The following is a 16,439-nucleotide window of genomic DNA, read 5'->3' as shown; positions in this document are numbered from 1 at the left end:
GCAGGCTCAGACGGTGTTAGGCCCAGTATGGATTGCACGTCATTGCACAAAGGTTAAAAGGGGTACCGTATCCCCGGATAACATGTATGGATAGCGTACACATTCAAAATATATGTCTATACAGCATGAGGCAGGCTCAGACGGTGTTAGGCAAAGTATGGATTGCACGTCATTGCACAAAGGTTAGAAAGGGTACCGTATCCCTGGATAACATGTATGGATAGCGTACACATTCAAAATATATGTCTATACAGCATGAGGCAGGCTCAGACGGTGTTAGGCCCAGTATGGATTGCACGTCATTGCACAAAGGTTAGAAAGGGTACCGTATCCCTGGATAACATGTATGGATAGCGTACACATTCAAAATATATGTCTATACAGCATGAGGCAGGCTCAGACGGTGTTAGGCCCAGTATGGATTGCACGTCATTGCACAAAGGTTAGAAAGGGTACCGTATCCCTGGATAACATGTATGGATAGCGTACTCATTCAAAATATATGTCTATACAGCATGAGGCAGGCTCAGACGGTGTTAGGCCCAGTATGGATTGCACGTCATTGCACAAAAGTTAGAAGGGGTACCGTATCCCCGGATAACATGTATGGATAGCGTACACATTCAAAATATATGTCTATACAGCATGAGGCAGGCTCAGACGGTGTTAGGCCCAGTATGGATTGCACGTCATTGCATAAAGGTTAGAAGGGGTACCGTATCCACGGATAACATGTATGGATAGCGTACACATTCAAAATATATGTCTATACAGCATGAGGCAGGCTCAGACGGTGTTAGGCCCAGTATGGATTGCACGTCATTGCACAAAGTTTAGAAGGGGTACCGTATCCCCGGATAACATGTATGGATAGCGTACACATTCAAAATATATGTCTATACAGCATGAGGCAGGCTCAGACGGTGTTAGGCCCAGTATGGATTGCACGTCATTGCACAAAGGTTAGAAGGGTACCGTATCCCCGGATAACATGTATGGATAGCGTACACATTCAAAATATATGTCTATACAGCATGAGGCAGGCTCAGACGGTGTTAGGCCCAGTATGGATTGCACGTCATTGCACAAAGTTTAGAAGGGGTAACATATCCCCGGATAACATGTATGGATAGCGTACACATTCAAAATATATGTCTATACATCAGGAGGCAGGCTCAGACGGTGTCAGGCACAGTATGGATTTGACGGCCCAGATTACACAGCGGAGGAGCAGGGAGAGGTAAAGATTGCAAATGCTGGGGCCCTGGCCAAGCAAGGGGGGCCCACTCGTGGGCGTCGGTACTGGCACTGGGCCCCTCATAGTACAGCGGTGTGTCTGACGGCGGGTGTGCACCACCACCGTCAGAGACACTTGATTGCACTATGAGGGACCCTGTGCCAGTGCCCGTGCCCAAGAGTCGGCCTACCCACCTGTCCAGGGCAACAGCACTCGCACGGTGTCGTGCGCTAGGTGGTGACCCTGGCCATGGGGGGGAGGCAGCACAGTTAGGGAGTTTTAGAAAGTGGCATATGTTGATGTTGGACATTCAACTGATGCAAAAGGCGAAATAGGTGAAGTACCAGGAAGAGGTGGACCAAAGCAAGCCATTTTTCTGTCACCCTATGTGTCATCAGGGGAAGGTGGGACAAAATCCTTGGAAACCCATGCGTGGTTCATTTTAATGAAGGTTAGATCATCCACATTTTGGGTTGACAGACGGGTCCTTTTTTCTGTCAGGATTGATCCAGCTGCACTGAAGACTCTTTCTGATAGCACACTTGCAGCTGGGCAAGCGAGCTCCTGTAAGGCATATTGGGCCAATTCAGGCCAGGTGTCCAGTTTAGCGGCCCAATAGTCAAAAGGGAATGACCTGTGTGGGAGAACATCGATATGGGAGGAAAAGTAGTTTGTAACCATAGTTGACAACTGCTGTCTCCTGTCACTTTCCATCGATGCAGTATTACCAGTTGTGTGAGCGGTATTTGAAAAATCAGTCCACAACATTGTCATGAAACCCCTGTCTCCAACGCCACTTCTGCTGTGTGCACCACGAACACCTCTGCCAAGCTGCCCCCGGCCCGTAAGGCTCGTGTGAGAACCATCACCGCTGCTGTGTGCTGGGAATGCCTAAAGCAACCGATTTACCAGAGTTGCTTGTTTATTAGCCAATATTAGGTCAAGGTTCTCCTGTGGCATGATGTTTTGTAATTTGCCTTTATAGCGTGGATCCAGGATGCTGGCCAACCAGTAGTCATCATCGTTCATCATTTTGGCAATGCGGGGGTCCCTTTTTAGGATCCGCAAGGCATAATCTGACATGTGAGCCAATGTTCCCGGTGTCAATGATGCACTGCGAGTGCTGGGTGGAAGAGCACTTTCTGGCAAATCCACATCCCTCCAGTCACGCACAAACCCTGTACCAGACCTTGCCACGCCAACATTTTCACTTGCCCCACGAGATGCATCCTCCTCCCCTAAGTAATCATCCCCATCATCCTCCTCCTCCTCCTCCTCTTCTTCCTCCACCTCGTCCAGGAGAGGTCCCTGAGCAGACAATGGCTGAATGTCATCAAGGATTCCCTCCTCCTCTTCCTCCTCATCAACATTGGCTGCAGACGCCTGCTCCTTAAGGTGCGTCAAAGTTTGCATGAGCAGACGCATAAGTGGGATGCTCATGCTTAGGATGGCATCATCTGCGCTTACCAGCCGTGTGCATTCCTCAAAACACTGAAGGACTTTACAAAAGTCTTTCAGCTTCGACCACTGCATGCCTGTCAACTCCATGTCTGCTCTCAAAGTGCCTGGCCGTGTATCCTCCCACAAATGCATTATGGCCTGCCTCTGCTCGCACAGCCGCTCCACCATGTGCAGGGTGGAGTTCCACCTTGTTGCAATGTCGATAATGAGGCGGTGGTTGGGAAGGTGGAGCAATCGCTGCAGCTTCTGCATACGAACGGAGTGTACAGGCGACCGGCGGATGTGCGCGCACAGTCTTCGCACCTTCTGGAGCAGGGCTGTTAACTCCGGATAATTTTTGAGGAAGCACTGCACCACCAGGTTCAAGGTGTGAGCCAAGCAAGGTATGTGGCTGAGGTTTGAAAGGGCTATGGCTGCCACAAAATTACGGCCGTTATCACTAACTACCTTGCCTGCCTCAAGATGTACACTGCCCAGCCATGACTCAGTTTGTCGCTTCAAGTACTCGGCCAGCACCTCGGCGGTGTGTCTGTCGCCCAAACACATCATCTGCAACACAGCCTGCTGACGCTTTCCACTAGGTGCTCGATAGGGGGACACATCGTGTGCAACAGTGGCAGCTGCAGATGGAGTGCTCGTACGACTGCGCTCTGTGGACGAGCTGTCGCTTCTGGAGGAGGAGGAGGAGGAGGAGGGTCGAACGCCTACAGCCAACTGTTTCCTAGACCGTGGGCTAGGCAGCACTGTCCCACCACCGCTGTCCCCTGTGGACCCTGCATCCACCACATTAACCCAGTGCGCAGTGATGGACACGTAACGGCCCTGGCCATGCCGACTGGACCATGCATCAGTTGTGAGGTGCACCTTTCCGCTCACTGACTGCTTGAGTGCATGGACAATGCGGTCTTTCACATGATGGTGGAGGGCTGGGATGGCTTTGCGAGAGAAGAAGTGGCGACTGGGTAGGTCATAGCGTGGTACTGCATAGGCCATGAGTTCGCGGAAAGCTGTGCTTTCCACCAACCGAAAGGGCATCATCTCAAACGAGATTAGTTTGGCAATGTGGGCGTTCAAACCCAGTGTACGCGGATGAGAGGCTGAGTACTTTCTTGACCTACTCATAGTGTCTGGGAGGGTGAGCTGGACTTGAGAGCTGCATATGGTGGAAGTAGCGGTGGACAGGGCGGACTGAGAGAGGGTTGATGATGGTGATGGAGTTGGTGTTCTTTCTGATGGCCTAGAATCAGTCTTTCATTGATATAACAGTGGGATTCCCTGACTGCTGTGGCCTTGCAACGACACCTCAACATTTGCTGCTGTGCTAACCGGTGTGCTTACAGTGGGGGAAACAATGTAGCGTTGCTGACTACCTTCGTTGTGATCAGTTGCACATGTGGCACTTGAGGTTTGGTGTTGTGTCCACGCTTGCAAGTGCATGCTGGTTAAATGTCTAAGCATGCAACTGGTATTCAAATTTTTCAGATTTTTCCCTCGGCTAAAGGTCTTTGCGCACTTCTTACAGATAACCTTGGCCTGATCATGAGGATTTTGTTCAAAAAACTGCCACACTGCACTCTTCCTACTTTGGCAGACATTTTGCGGCCTAGCACGCTGTGATCTTTTGACCCTCTGGACAAGCTGTCCAGCAACTCTTTTGATGTTTGGAACCTGTCTTTGGAGTGCTCCGGGCCTGCCAGATAACAGCTGTTGCGATGTCGATGTCTGCTGTGGATGCTCCTCATCTGAGCTATTGGAAGCAGCACCCTCTTCCCCCAATGGATGCCAATCTGGGTCAACAACTGGGTCATCCATCACCTCCTCTTCTATGTCATGTGCACCTTTCTCTGTGTCACCGTGTATGGTGGTATAGTGTGCGGGAAGGGGCACCTGAGTCTCATCAGGGTCAAAATCTGGCTCTGTACACTGCGAGGACAATGTAGTGCTCTGAGTGAATGTACCAGCAGAATCATCCATCAGCGGCTGTGCATCAGTGCACTCCATGTCAGATTCATCTTGGCCTGGGTAATTCACCATTTGACTTGATAATCCAGGCATGGTATGTGAAAACAGCTCCATGGAGTAATCAGTAGTATGGCCTGCGTCATCCTTCAATCTTGGTTGGGGTGAAGGACACAAGGAAAGGTGTGGTTCATGAACATGAGCCTCCAATGACGACTCAGTGCTTTTACTTTTTACAACTGAAGAAGAGGAGGCGATAGAGCTGGAGGCTGAGTCAGCAATGTAAGACAAAACTTTTTCCTGATGCTCTGCCTTTAAAAGCGGTTTGCCAAATCCTAGAAAACTAAGCGTTCGAGGCCTTATGTAGACAGACGATGACGCAGGGTCAGCACCTCCTGCATTCGGTCCTATTTTGCTCTTGCCACTACCATCAGATCCACCACCAACACCATCATTACCAGCTGCCAACCCCCGCCCAATTCCACGGCCTCTTCCACCAGCCTTCCTCATTTTTGGTAGAAATGTAGACAAAATCCAACAAACTATATAGTAGTAATGTAAAACAAGGTACAAGGTGTCTATAGGACAGGGGAGTTTTAGAATTTCTGCACACACTTGTGGACAGTGGACACTTGTGGATTGTGTGCGGCCCACTGATATCTGAGCGCTATGTGACACGCTCGATGGCACAGCTGCCTGTGACCAAAGTGACGAGAGGATAATGGAGATTTTGAATCTCTGCGTACACTTGTGGACAGTGGACACTTGTGGATTGTGTGCGGCCCACTGATATCTGAGCGCTATGTGACACGCTCGATGGCACAGCTGCCTGTGACCAAAGTGACGAGAGGATAATGGATATTTTGAATCTCTGCGTACACTTTTGGACACTGGACACTTGTGGATTGTGTGCGGCCCACTGATATCTGAACGCTATGTGACACGCTCGATGGCACAGCTGCCTGTGACCAAAGTGACGAGAGGATAATGGAGATTTTGAATCTCTGCGTACACTTGTGGACAGTGGACACTTGTGGATTGTGTGCGGCCCACTGATATCTGAGCGCTATGTGACACGCTCGATGGCACAGCTGCCTGTGACCAAAGTGACGAGAGGATAATGGAGATTTTGAATCTCTGCGTACACTTGTGGACAGTGGACACTTGTGGATTGTGTGCGGCCCACTGATATCTGAGCGCTATGTGACACGCTCGATGGCACAGCTGCCTGTGACCAAAGTGACGAGAGGATAATGGAGATTTTGAATCTCTGCGTACACTTTTGGACACTGGACACTTGTGGATTGTGTGCGGCCCACTGATATCTGAGCGCTATGTGACACGCTCGATGGCACAGCTGCCTGTGACCAAAGTGACGAGAGGATAATGGAGATTTTGAATCTCTGCATACACTTTTGGACACTGGACACTTGTGGATTGTGTGCGGCCCACTGATATCTGAGCGCTATGTGACACGCTCGATGGCACAGCTGCCTGTGACCAAAGTGACGAGAGGATAATGGAGATTTTGAATCTCTGCGTACACTTTTGGACACTGGACACTTGTGGATTGTGTGCGGCCCACTGATATCTGAGCGCTATGTGACACGCTCGATGGCACAGCTGCCTGTGACCAAAGTGACGAGAGGATAATGGAGATTTTGAAACTCTGCGTACACTTTTGGACACTGGACACTTGTGGATTGTGTGCGGCCAACTGATATCTGAGCGCTATGTGACACGCTCGATGGCACAGCTGCCTGTGACCAAAGTGACGAGAGGATAATGGAGATTTTGAATCTCTGCGTACACTTTTGGACACTGGACACTTGTGGATTGTGTGCGGCCCACTGATATCTGAGCGCTATGTGACACGCTCGATGGCACAGCTGCCTGTGACCAAAGTGACGAGAGGATAATGGAGATTTTGAATCTCTGCGTACACTTTTGGACACTGGACACTTGTGGATTGTGTGCGGCCCACTGATATCTGAGCGCTATGTGACACGCTCGATGGCACAGCTGCCTGTGACCAAAGTGATGAGAGGATAATGGAGATTTTGAATCTCTGCGTACACTATTGGACAGTGGACACTTGTGGATTGTGTGCGGCCCACTGATATCTGAGCGCTATGTGACACGCTCGATGGCACAGCTGCCTGTGACCAAAGTGACGAGAGGATAATGGAGATTTTGAATCTCTGCGTACACTTTTGGACACTGGACACTTGTGGATTGTGTGCGGCCCACTGATATCTGAGCGCTATGTGACACGCTCGATGGCACAGCTGCCTGTGACCAAAGTGACGAGAGGATAATGGAGATTTTGAATCTCTGCGTACACTTTTGGACACTGGACACTTGTGGATTGTGTGCGGCCCACTGATATCTGAGCGCTATGTGACACGCTCGATGGCACAGCTGCCTGTGACCAAAGTGACGAGAGGATAATGGAGATTTTGAATCTCTGCATACACTTTTGGACACTGGACACTTGTGGATTGTGTGCGGCCCACTGATATCTGAGCGCTATGTGACACGCTCGATGGCACAGCTGCCTGTGACCAAAGTGACGAGAGGATAATGGAGATTGGATTGCTTTTAAAAAAGCAGTTTGCAGAGCAGTGGGTAAACAGCAATGCCAGCGTGTCAGGAAGCCTTAGAAGGCAGCCCAACAACCAACACCACTGATACACCACAATATAGCCTCCCCTTGCACTGCACACACAGTGACTTGTGTGTTGTGCAGGCCAAATCGCTAGCAGCAGAAGCAGTTTTTTTGTCTTCTTCCCTGCTTAACGCTCTCCCTACAGAATCAGCAGCAACCTCTCCCTATACTAAGATCGGCAGAAGTAAGATGGCGGTCGGCGTGCACGCCCTTTTATACCCCCTGTGACGCCCACCAAAGCAAGCCAATCACTTGCATGCCCTTCTGAAAGATGGTGGTGACCCGTGCCTATGTCATCACGTTGCCCACAGTGTCCGTGGATCCTGATTGGCTGAAAAAGAGCGCAAAACAAACTTTTGAAACGCGACTTTGGCGCGTAAGTCGCCGACCTCGTGGCCGACCTCATCCTAGGGTCGGGTTTCGTTTCATGAAACCCGACTTTGCCAAAAGTCGGCGACTTTTGAATTTTTTAGACCCGTTTCGCTCAACTCTAAAAAGCACAGTAAAACAAACATATAAAAATTCTCTGTTGGAAAGAAGTAACAGTAAGCAGCAAGTGCTAGTAACAAGATAATAAAAAACAGGGTATTTGGTTGATACGTTTTTTTGCAAAAGATGTATACTAAGCCGCTCTACCAAACGTCAAGGTAACCCATATCAGAGCAATTCGAACCAATGTATTTAAAAAACTTGATCATGTGTATAGTACCTATGTGAGCAGGATCCAGACAGGTAATGTCCGATGTGGACACACTGTTTTTGCATTTAATTGGTTTCTTGTTTTTGCATGATTAGGGAGGTTTTCCACCCCTCTCTTGTGGGCCAGGCACATAAAGTCCGTCCTCTGCAGCGTGTCCACATCGGACATTACCTGTCTGAATCCTGCTCATATACGTACTATACACATGATCAGGTTTTTAAATACATTGGTTAGGGACTGTTCTGATATGGGTTGCTGTCATGAACTCATTTTCTGCTCCACCAGTTGAGAGTTCCCCTTCCGTTCTCCCTCTGGTGGTGACAGGAGGCAGTACAGTTGTTTTAAGTGGTAGTGATCTCCCACCTGATGAGGAAGATAAAGATTGGATCTCTGGAGTATCAGACTGGATATAAGACAGCCGACGCCCTATCCTAGTGCTGATGATTCAGTCTGCTTCTCAGGTCCTGGACTTCAGCACTCTTCCAGTCTTCTCAAGTTAAGTTTGTTTTTTGCTAATGTTCACACTTGCTCTTGTTGGTCAATTCAGTTTTTTGTGTAATCAGCCTGCCCCTGCTGGGGCTATGCTGAAATTCCAGTCCTATTAATTAGTATTTGCCAATTTGCCTTTTTGTCCCTCATTAGATTGGCCTCTTTTTGCTCTGTCTCAGAATATTTCAGAGTGCTGATATAGTGGGAGAAGTCTAGAGACTTCAGGGTTAATTTTGCTATCAGAAGTGTTGGACAATATTTTTGTAGATTGTTTTTTGACATGTTGCAGACAGTGTCTTTCCTTTCCTGTCCTTTCTTGTTAGTTTGGGCCCCATCGTTTGCTCAGCCTATTTTCCTGCCTTTGTTTGTATTTTCATCTTGTTTCACCGTCAATACATGTGTGAGGGCTGTCTTTCCTTTGGGGTCTGCTCTGGGGCAGTTAGTTTTCCTCTTTTCTTGCTTTAGGCTTATGTAGTTCTCCGGTTGTGATGAGGCATCTAGGACCAACGTAGGAACGCTCCACGACTGCTGCTAGTTGTGCGGGTAAGATCAGGGATCTGCAATCTGCATAGTTACCAACTTCTCTGGTTTTCTGAGACTTAGCTTGTTGTCTTTTTTCCTCCTCGGTTTCCCATTCATAACAGGTTGCCTTGACGTTTGATAGAGCGGCTTAGTATAATTTTTTGGCAAAAAACGTATCAACCAAATACCCTGTTTTTTATCATCTTTTACTAGCACTTGCTGTTTAATGTTACTTTTTACAGCATGGTGTTTTTAGACGTTTTACTGTGCTTTTCTATGTTACTCTATAATATAGTCCATCAACACTTTACGCTATTCATGCCGATGCTTGAACATATCCGTCACTTAGCAGCTGGTTGCGGCATTGCAAATCAGGAAGCTCTTTGGTAAACCATCCTGTTTTTGCAGAGCCAGGAGGGTATGATTTATCACATATGAACGGTTGAATTAGGCAGACACTTTCTGGGCCGCAGACACTACCCTCATAAAATTGGTAAATATTGAAAAAAAACGTTGCACTATTAAATTCAGAACATTGGTCATGTATGGAAAGTGAGTTGCATAGCCTGACCTCAAGACAGCCAGAATGTGCTGAGAATTGTCACTCCCAACAATTTCCAGTGGCAGTTCATGATGAGAAAGCCAACTTGAACTTCTGTAAGCCAGACACTGTGCATCATACGTATCTGTGTGACTGGCGTCCTATGCAAGCTCCGTCTGTGTGCATGGTTAATACCACACAGCCGCTCCCTTAAATGTTGTCCCTATGTTAGCCATTGTGGTTAGAGTTCTAGTGTTCATCTTGCAAATTAAGACGTAATCTCTACCAAAGGATTTGTGTGCTCAGATATTAATTGGAAATATATAATATTATTTATTACAGTTAGAAATGTGGCCTCTTTATTTTTTACCAGAGCATGACTTGAATATATGGGAAAACTTAATATGTGGAAGCAAATTTCGATTCATGCAAAAATATCTATGTGAGAGATCTTTTGAACAGTCTGATAAGGCCCGTTACATCGAGAATTTTTTAAATAGATAGGATTGATGATTGGTGTAAAAAAGTCAGGGTTATCAATACAGAATTGTAGTTAACATTCCTATCAATTGTTACAATATATAATTAAAACAATAGACATTCTGCAAATGCAAAAAGGTATTGTGGTTCCAAACTGTAGAGAAGGAAACAGAAAACAAAACAATAAATTAGCCAAAAGGCTAAAATTGACTCATGAACAATCGGTGTCAAGTCCGTCAGGGAAAAGTTTGCCATCACAAACTGTAGATTAAAAACACATGAGACATGCACAAGAATGAACAGGTCAGTATCAAACTGTTCACACCACCTAAAGACTGAAACATGAAGAAAAAACACACAGTATGACAAATGGGCAAAAATAGTTTGCTGTAAAAAATATATAACAGTAGTCAGCCAGTGCTAGTAAAAATATAACAAAAACAGGGTATTTAGTTGATACGTTTTTTGCAAAAAATGTATACAAAGCCACTCCACCACGTCACGGTATACCCTTCTCGGAGCAGTCCTAGCTAATGTACAAAACCTGATCATGTGAACAATACCTACATGAGAAGGATTCAGAAAGGCGCTGCCCGGTATGGTCACGCTGGGCAAAATGGCTCTTTATGTGCATGTACCTCAAGAGAGAAGCAGGAATCTCCCAAAGCTTGCATGAGCAAGAAATAAGTGGATTAAAAACACATGGGACATGCACAAGAATGAACAGGTCAGTAAGACAATGTTCACACCACCCAAAGACTGAAAAACGAAGAAAAAACACAGTATGACAAACAAGCAAAAATACTCTGCTGTAAAAAAAATATATCATACTGTGCTTTTTCTTCGTGTGAGGTTGACGGAAGTGATGATGTCGGTTTTTGGATCGCGACAGTTTAAATATTGAATACAGAAGAGGGCACATTGCAGAATGCAGTGATGAAAGACACTGGAGTAATAGTTTCTGCCTAATATGAATGGTTATTACAGTCTGTTCATTAGCTGAGAAGGTTCCTCCTGGAATGTTACCTTATGTGAAAGATTTGGCATAATTGTTTCATGCTTTCTATATTGGAAATTGGTGCTCTTATAATGAGAGTTACTGTATATACCTTGTTTGCTGCATATTTTATACGCACTTCTACTTTATCTAATATTTTATGTACGAGTCTTATTAAAAGTTATGTTTTAATCACTGTACTCTAACAAGTAGGACTTACAATTGTATATACCCAACTTCCATATTTAAAAATAAATAAATAATATAGGTATGCCTTGTGTCATGTCTCGGTTTGGGGATTTAATCCTGTGATCAGTTGTTGTGTGGTTGGTTCCTCTGTCTGCTGAGCTTTTGCACTTTTCTTCTCTGTCCAAATGCTGATGATTTCTATTGCTTTGGTTTCTCTACTAGGTTTACTGCTCAACAGGTGTTTCACACTTTTCCATTTTTTTTTACCCTATGACATTCCGGTTGGGGTTTTACATGTTCACCCTTCACTGCACTTCCTTGTTGGCTATACCTCTTGGTGTATGTGTATTGAGGAGTTCCAGCTCTTAAGTTAAGGTGTTTACCTTTTTTGGTAAACTCCAGTTTGTATTCTTGCAGTGAGTCTGTCTGTTTTCTTTCCAGTATCTTTTCGTTTTCTCACTATTAGGTTTCTGGGAGGTTACTTGTGTATTTTATTGTCCTTAGTTTTCCCTCAAAACTTAATATGAACGTGTTTTAGTTTCTCATCCTGGGTTTTCGTATTTTACTTCACTCTTTCCTCTTCCTTATTTTGAAGTGTGTTGTACCATCCTCTCTGGTTCATGAGGAGGTTGCAGAAACCCCTTAGGGAGTTAGTTCTGAGATTGCTTTTAGTTATGCCGCTAGGGCCTTTCTACTCTGTACAGGAATCAGTTGGGTATATGAGTGGCATTTCCCTGTGATGGAACTTCCCTTTTCCTATTACCCGTGCTTGTTACACACAAACATATCTTTCAAGTTTCTTCTTTACCAGCAAAATTAGGGCACAGGTTAAAAAATTACCCCCCCAATTGGCAATTGCGGTGTGTGAAGATTTGAAGAAATGCAGCCGATAATATGAATCTGTAACCAGGTTTTTGCAGCCTACTATGTGAGCATCATGTAAAGGAAGAGGCCCGAAGTGAAGCTTTGAGTTCTTATTCCAGACTGACTACCACTCCTATTTTCAATGTATTTTAACAATTGTGAAATTGTACAACTTAAGCCAATATTTTTAATGTCCCTATGTGAAATGAGATGTGGGCTTTGATTTCCTATCCTTTCTTTGTAGAATTATAAATTACGCTCTTTGTCTGCCTCTATTGCTTTAAACTAGTTGTGAAAGCCCCACTGATGGGCTGCACTAGACCATGTCATGTGATAGCTGCGGTAAGATTATAGGGAAGCCCCCGTTGCTGTGTCTGATATCTATGACCTGCTCTTCAATGTTTCAGCAGGGAGTGAAACGGCACAGGGACAATTTATTGTTATATTTTTTATATTTATGCAGGTAAATAATCTGACTATGGCCACAGAGTTTTTTCTTCTAGGATTTCAAAGTGACCAACAATCAAGAATTTTCCTGTTCTGTCTTCTCCTCGTTATTTACTCTGGAACAATATGTGGGAATCTTCTGTTCATCACCCTGGTGTCCACCAGCAAGAACCTCCACACCCCAATGTACTTCTTCATCTCACTTTTGTCCATCAGTGACATCTTATTGATCACAGACATTGTCCCAAACACTCTCCATATTCTATTGAATAATGGGAAAGCCATTACTGTTATTGAATGTTTGACTCAGTTTTATATTTTTGGTGGTGTAGAAACATCTGAATGTTTCCTCCTCACAGTGATGTCCTACGACAGATATGTGGCCATCTGCAAACCTCTCCATTACACCATCATCATGACAAGTAGAGATTGTGTGAAGATGGCCATCTTGTCTTGGCTGGCTGGTTTTCTTCTTGCGTTCATTGATACCATAACAGTATCCACGATGACGTTTTGTGGACCAAACATCATTGACCATTTTTTCTGTGATCTTGTTCCCTTAATAGAACTTGCCTGTTCTGATACTACCATTATTCAAATAGAAGTCTACATAATGAGCTTCCCTATACTTGTCATCCCCATCACAATTATAATAACATCTTATGCTAATATCATTTTCACCATCTCCCGGGTTCAGTCCAGCAGTAGACAGAAAGCCTTCTCCACCTGTAGCTCCCACCTCATCGTGGTCTCCATCTTCTACTTTGCTATATTGAGTGTTTATGTTTTCCCCTCAGTAGTTCAAACCTTAAATATTAATAAACTCCTATCTCTGCTATATACTGTGTTTACTCCATTTATCAATCCCATAATTTACAGTCTGAGAAACAAGGAAATCAAAAAGTCTCTAAAAGAAATAATCAATAAATATGTCACTGTTTTGTAATAAGAATATAAAGTATGCGTTTCTCCTCTCGTTCTTGTGACATGACTGGTTGTTTGGGACCATTGCTCACCATGCCGCAAGGACTCTCTGAAAATGGATGAATGGGAATAAAGTCTAGGGAAGAGCAGATCTGTTGAGATTCGAATTATGACATTTGCTTTGATTTTCCTGGGAAATTTGATTTGCAGCAAATTTAATGTTAGATCTTTTATTTTGGGATCTATCCAGGTCCCAGAGCCTAATAAATAAAACATGGAAAAAAAAGTAACGATCCTCTCAAAACTCACCTTGTCCAGCATCCACGCAACCCTATTCTCTTCGATAGAGTCCACAGCTTGAGCGTCAACTAGTCCTCAAACATCACTGTGTGCCATTCCATTTTGGCCCACATTGTAATGTCACGATGCTATGCTACACATCACACTCCACAATGCAGGTGCAGTAAAATCAGTCAGAGGCCTTGTCAAGCTGAAACCCAGAGTCTGGAAGAAAGGAGGCAGAAGAGACCGCCTGCAACAAAGAATAGCGGCGCCAAGCGCTGGATAACAAGCTACAGCAATGTTGGGACAGATGAAGGTGGAGGTGGGCATTTTCTGGTTAAACCATTTTCTTAGCCCTCTATGGTTCACCAAAATGGTGGCAGCAGCTGGTCGCCATTTTGTTAAGTTTGTGAGCAATGAATTTCTAGTCAAAGTTGATGAAAATGAAATTCTACTCAAATAAATTTGCTTATCTATGGAATAAAAGAAAGCAAGAATAGACCAGCGGGGCTCGTGTATTTTGATTGATTCAGCTGCAAGTAAAATACCCATACCACAAGGGGTAAAATTAAATAATAAAATTGTGCAAATTGTATTCGCGCTATGAATCAATACAAAGCAATAAATACCTGTGTTACTGGTACGGTTGATTCCTGAATGTTGAATGTGCAGAAAATGTGAAGATTGACACTTAGTCGATCAAACTACAAAGAAAGGGGGAAAGAAATGACATTGAATTTAGTTGATGGAGACCATTAGCCTGAAATGGAAATAATAAAAACTAATAATATGAGATACTATGAATGCACTCCAATACCATTAGGACTAGCTATAGAGATAGCCCTGCAGTGCTATTGTGGCTAGAACAACGACATCAAATACATATAAAAAGTGTGCACCATGTGCAATGTAGTATCAGTGGCTCAAAACGTGGCCCCAATTACCTGACAGAAGGTGTCAGGTACTTCCAAGAGGAAAAAATGTGGCTGGAGTGATTGGATAATTCACTCCTGAGAGTGACCTTCCAAGTGATGACACTTACAAGTCAGTAGATGGATATCAGTGGCGTATACTTAGCTTGAGAAGAATCCTGGCTGTTTGGAGTGTGTAGATAAGTCCCGGAGCTCTGTCCCGGCCGGTGACAGGCTCCTGTTGCAGCCAAGCGTCCAGTACGCCTTGAAGTAATAGGTGACAGTGGCGGAACCTCCGTGGGCCACGTTAGGGCGGGAAAATAGATGATGTGGCTAGACGCCAGCAGGACTTAGTGGTGGTGGTCAGGAGTGGCTGCACTAACCGTGTTGCTGGATGCAGGCATGCGCGGTCAGCGCTGTGTATGCCTGATAGGACCTTTGATGACGATTCGGGGCACGTGACGCGTGCAGTCACATGATACCCAGCTACGGAGTGCTGCAGGAGCCAAAAAATCCAACGCGTTTAGGAATAACACGCATTCCTTCGTCAGGAAGTGTCATCACTAGTGTTGAGCATTCCGATACCGCAAGTATCGGGTATCGGCCGATATTAGCGGTATCGGAATTCCGATACTGACTTCCGATACTTTTGTCATATCGGATACCGGAATCGGAATCGGAAGTTCCCATCATGCTATGAGCCTGCTTGCTTTGATTAAGCCAATGGGAATCCTCCGAAGTGTGGGCACATCCTGTTAGGCATGTAGGCATGCTAACTATTGGCATGGCTGTGATTGGCTGCCGAAATGATGTCATGATGCACTATAAAAGCCACCGCAGCCGCCATTTCTGGTTCACTCTGCTGTGAATTCAGTTAGGGACAGGCTGCTGTAGAAGACTGTGAGGGACAGTTAGAAATAGCGATTCCACCAAACTTCTAGTGCTTTACCCAGGCTACATAAACCACCACTGTAGCCTTCTTTGCCCTAGCAGCAGTGTTCACAGCTGTCTGCAAGGGCTGTGTGAGTGCAGCTCACGCTGTGGAGTGGGTCCTGCAGCCACGTCAGGTTGTAGACTGCCCAGCGTGCCTCACTGCTGCCTCATACATCTTTTAATTTTTGAGCTGCATTTTTTACATAATTTCAATCTAGTGTGCTTCCATCCGTATCCATATACGTTGGTTGCAAACACTAGTAGTAGACAGCGGAGCCTTTCTGCAGCCTTTCAGTGCTAGTGTCCACTTTGCTGCACTGTTCACGGCTGTCTGAGAGGTCTCTGACTGTGTGTGAGTGCAGCTCACGCTGAGTAGTGTGTCCTGCAGCTACGTCTGGTTGTAGGACGCTCAGCGTGTCACTGCCTCACACATTTTTCTTTTATTGCAGCTCATTTTTTCTTCTATTAGTGTGCATCCATCCGTCTCCATCTACGGTGGTTGCAAACACTATATAGGAGTACACAGCGGAGCCTTTCTGCAGCCTGTCAGTGCCAGTGCCCACTTAGCTGTACTGTTCACGGCTGTCTGAGAGGCCTCTGACTGTGTGTGAGTGCAGCTCACGCTGAGTAGAGTGTCCTGCAGCTACGTCTGGTTGTAGGACGCTCAACGTGCGTCACTGCCTCACACATATTTGTCTTTGAGTGCAGCTCATTTTTTCTTCTCCTATTAGTGTGCATCCATCCGTATCCATCAACATTGGTTGGTTGCAAACACTATATAGGAGTAGATAGAGGAGCCTTTTTTTCTGGCTTGTGCCCTGCCGGCGCAGCCAGA

At 45.5% G+C, this 16,439-nt stretch overlaps 1 protein-coding gene across 1 annotated transcript; it reads left to right on the top strand.

The window, feature by feature from the left end:
• Positions 1-12,585: 12,585 nt before the first annotated feature.
• Positions 12,586-13,500, top strand: LOC141049962 (olfactory receptor 10A7-like). The gene has a single exon (XM_073546805.1). The coding sequence runs from the start codon at positions 12,586-12,588 to the stop codon at positions 13,498-13,500; it is 915 nt and encodes a 304-aa protein (XP_073402906.1).
• The last annotated feature ends 2,939 nt before the right edge of the window (positions 13,501-16,439 follow it).

The sequence above is a fragment of the Dendrobates tinctorius genome, unplaced genomic scaffold (genome assembly GCF_039654945.1).
Source record: "Dendrobates tinctorius isolate UK_male_01 unplaced genomic scaffold, ASM3965494v1 ptg000151l, whole genome shotgun sequence".
Classification (NCBI taxonomy): Eukaryota; Metazoa; Chordata; class Amphibia; order Anura; family Dendrobatidae; genus Dendrobates; species Dendrobates tinctorius.
Note: the sequence above shows the minus strand (reverse complement) of the source record. Positions and strands in the feature narration are given on the sequence as shown.

Bases quoted from the DNA above. Each gene is read 5' to 3' on its own strand.
- LOC141049962 (XM_073546805.1), top strand. From the start codon at position 12,586: ATGGCCACAGAGTTTTTTCTTCTAGGATTTCAAAGTGACCAACAATCA.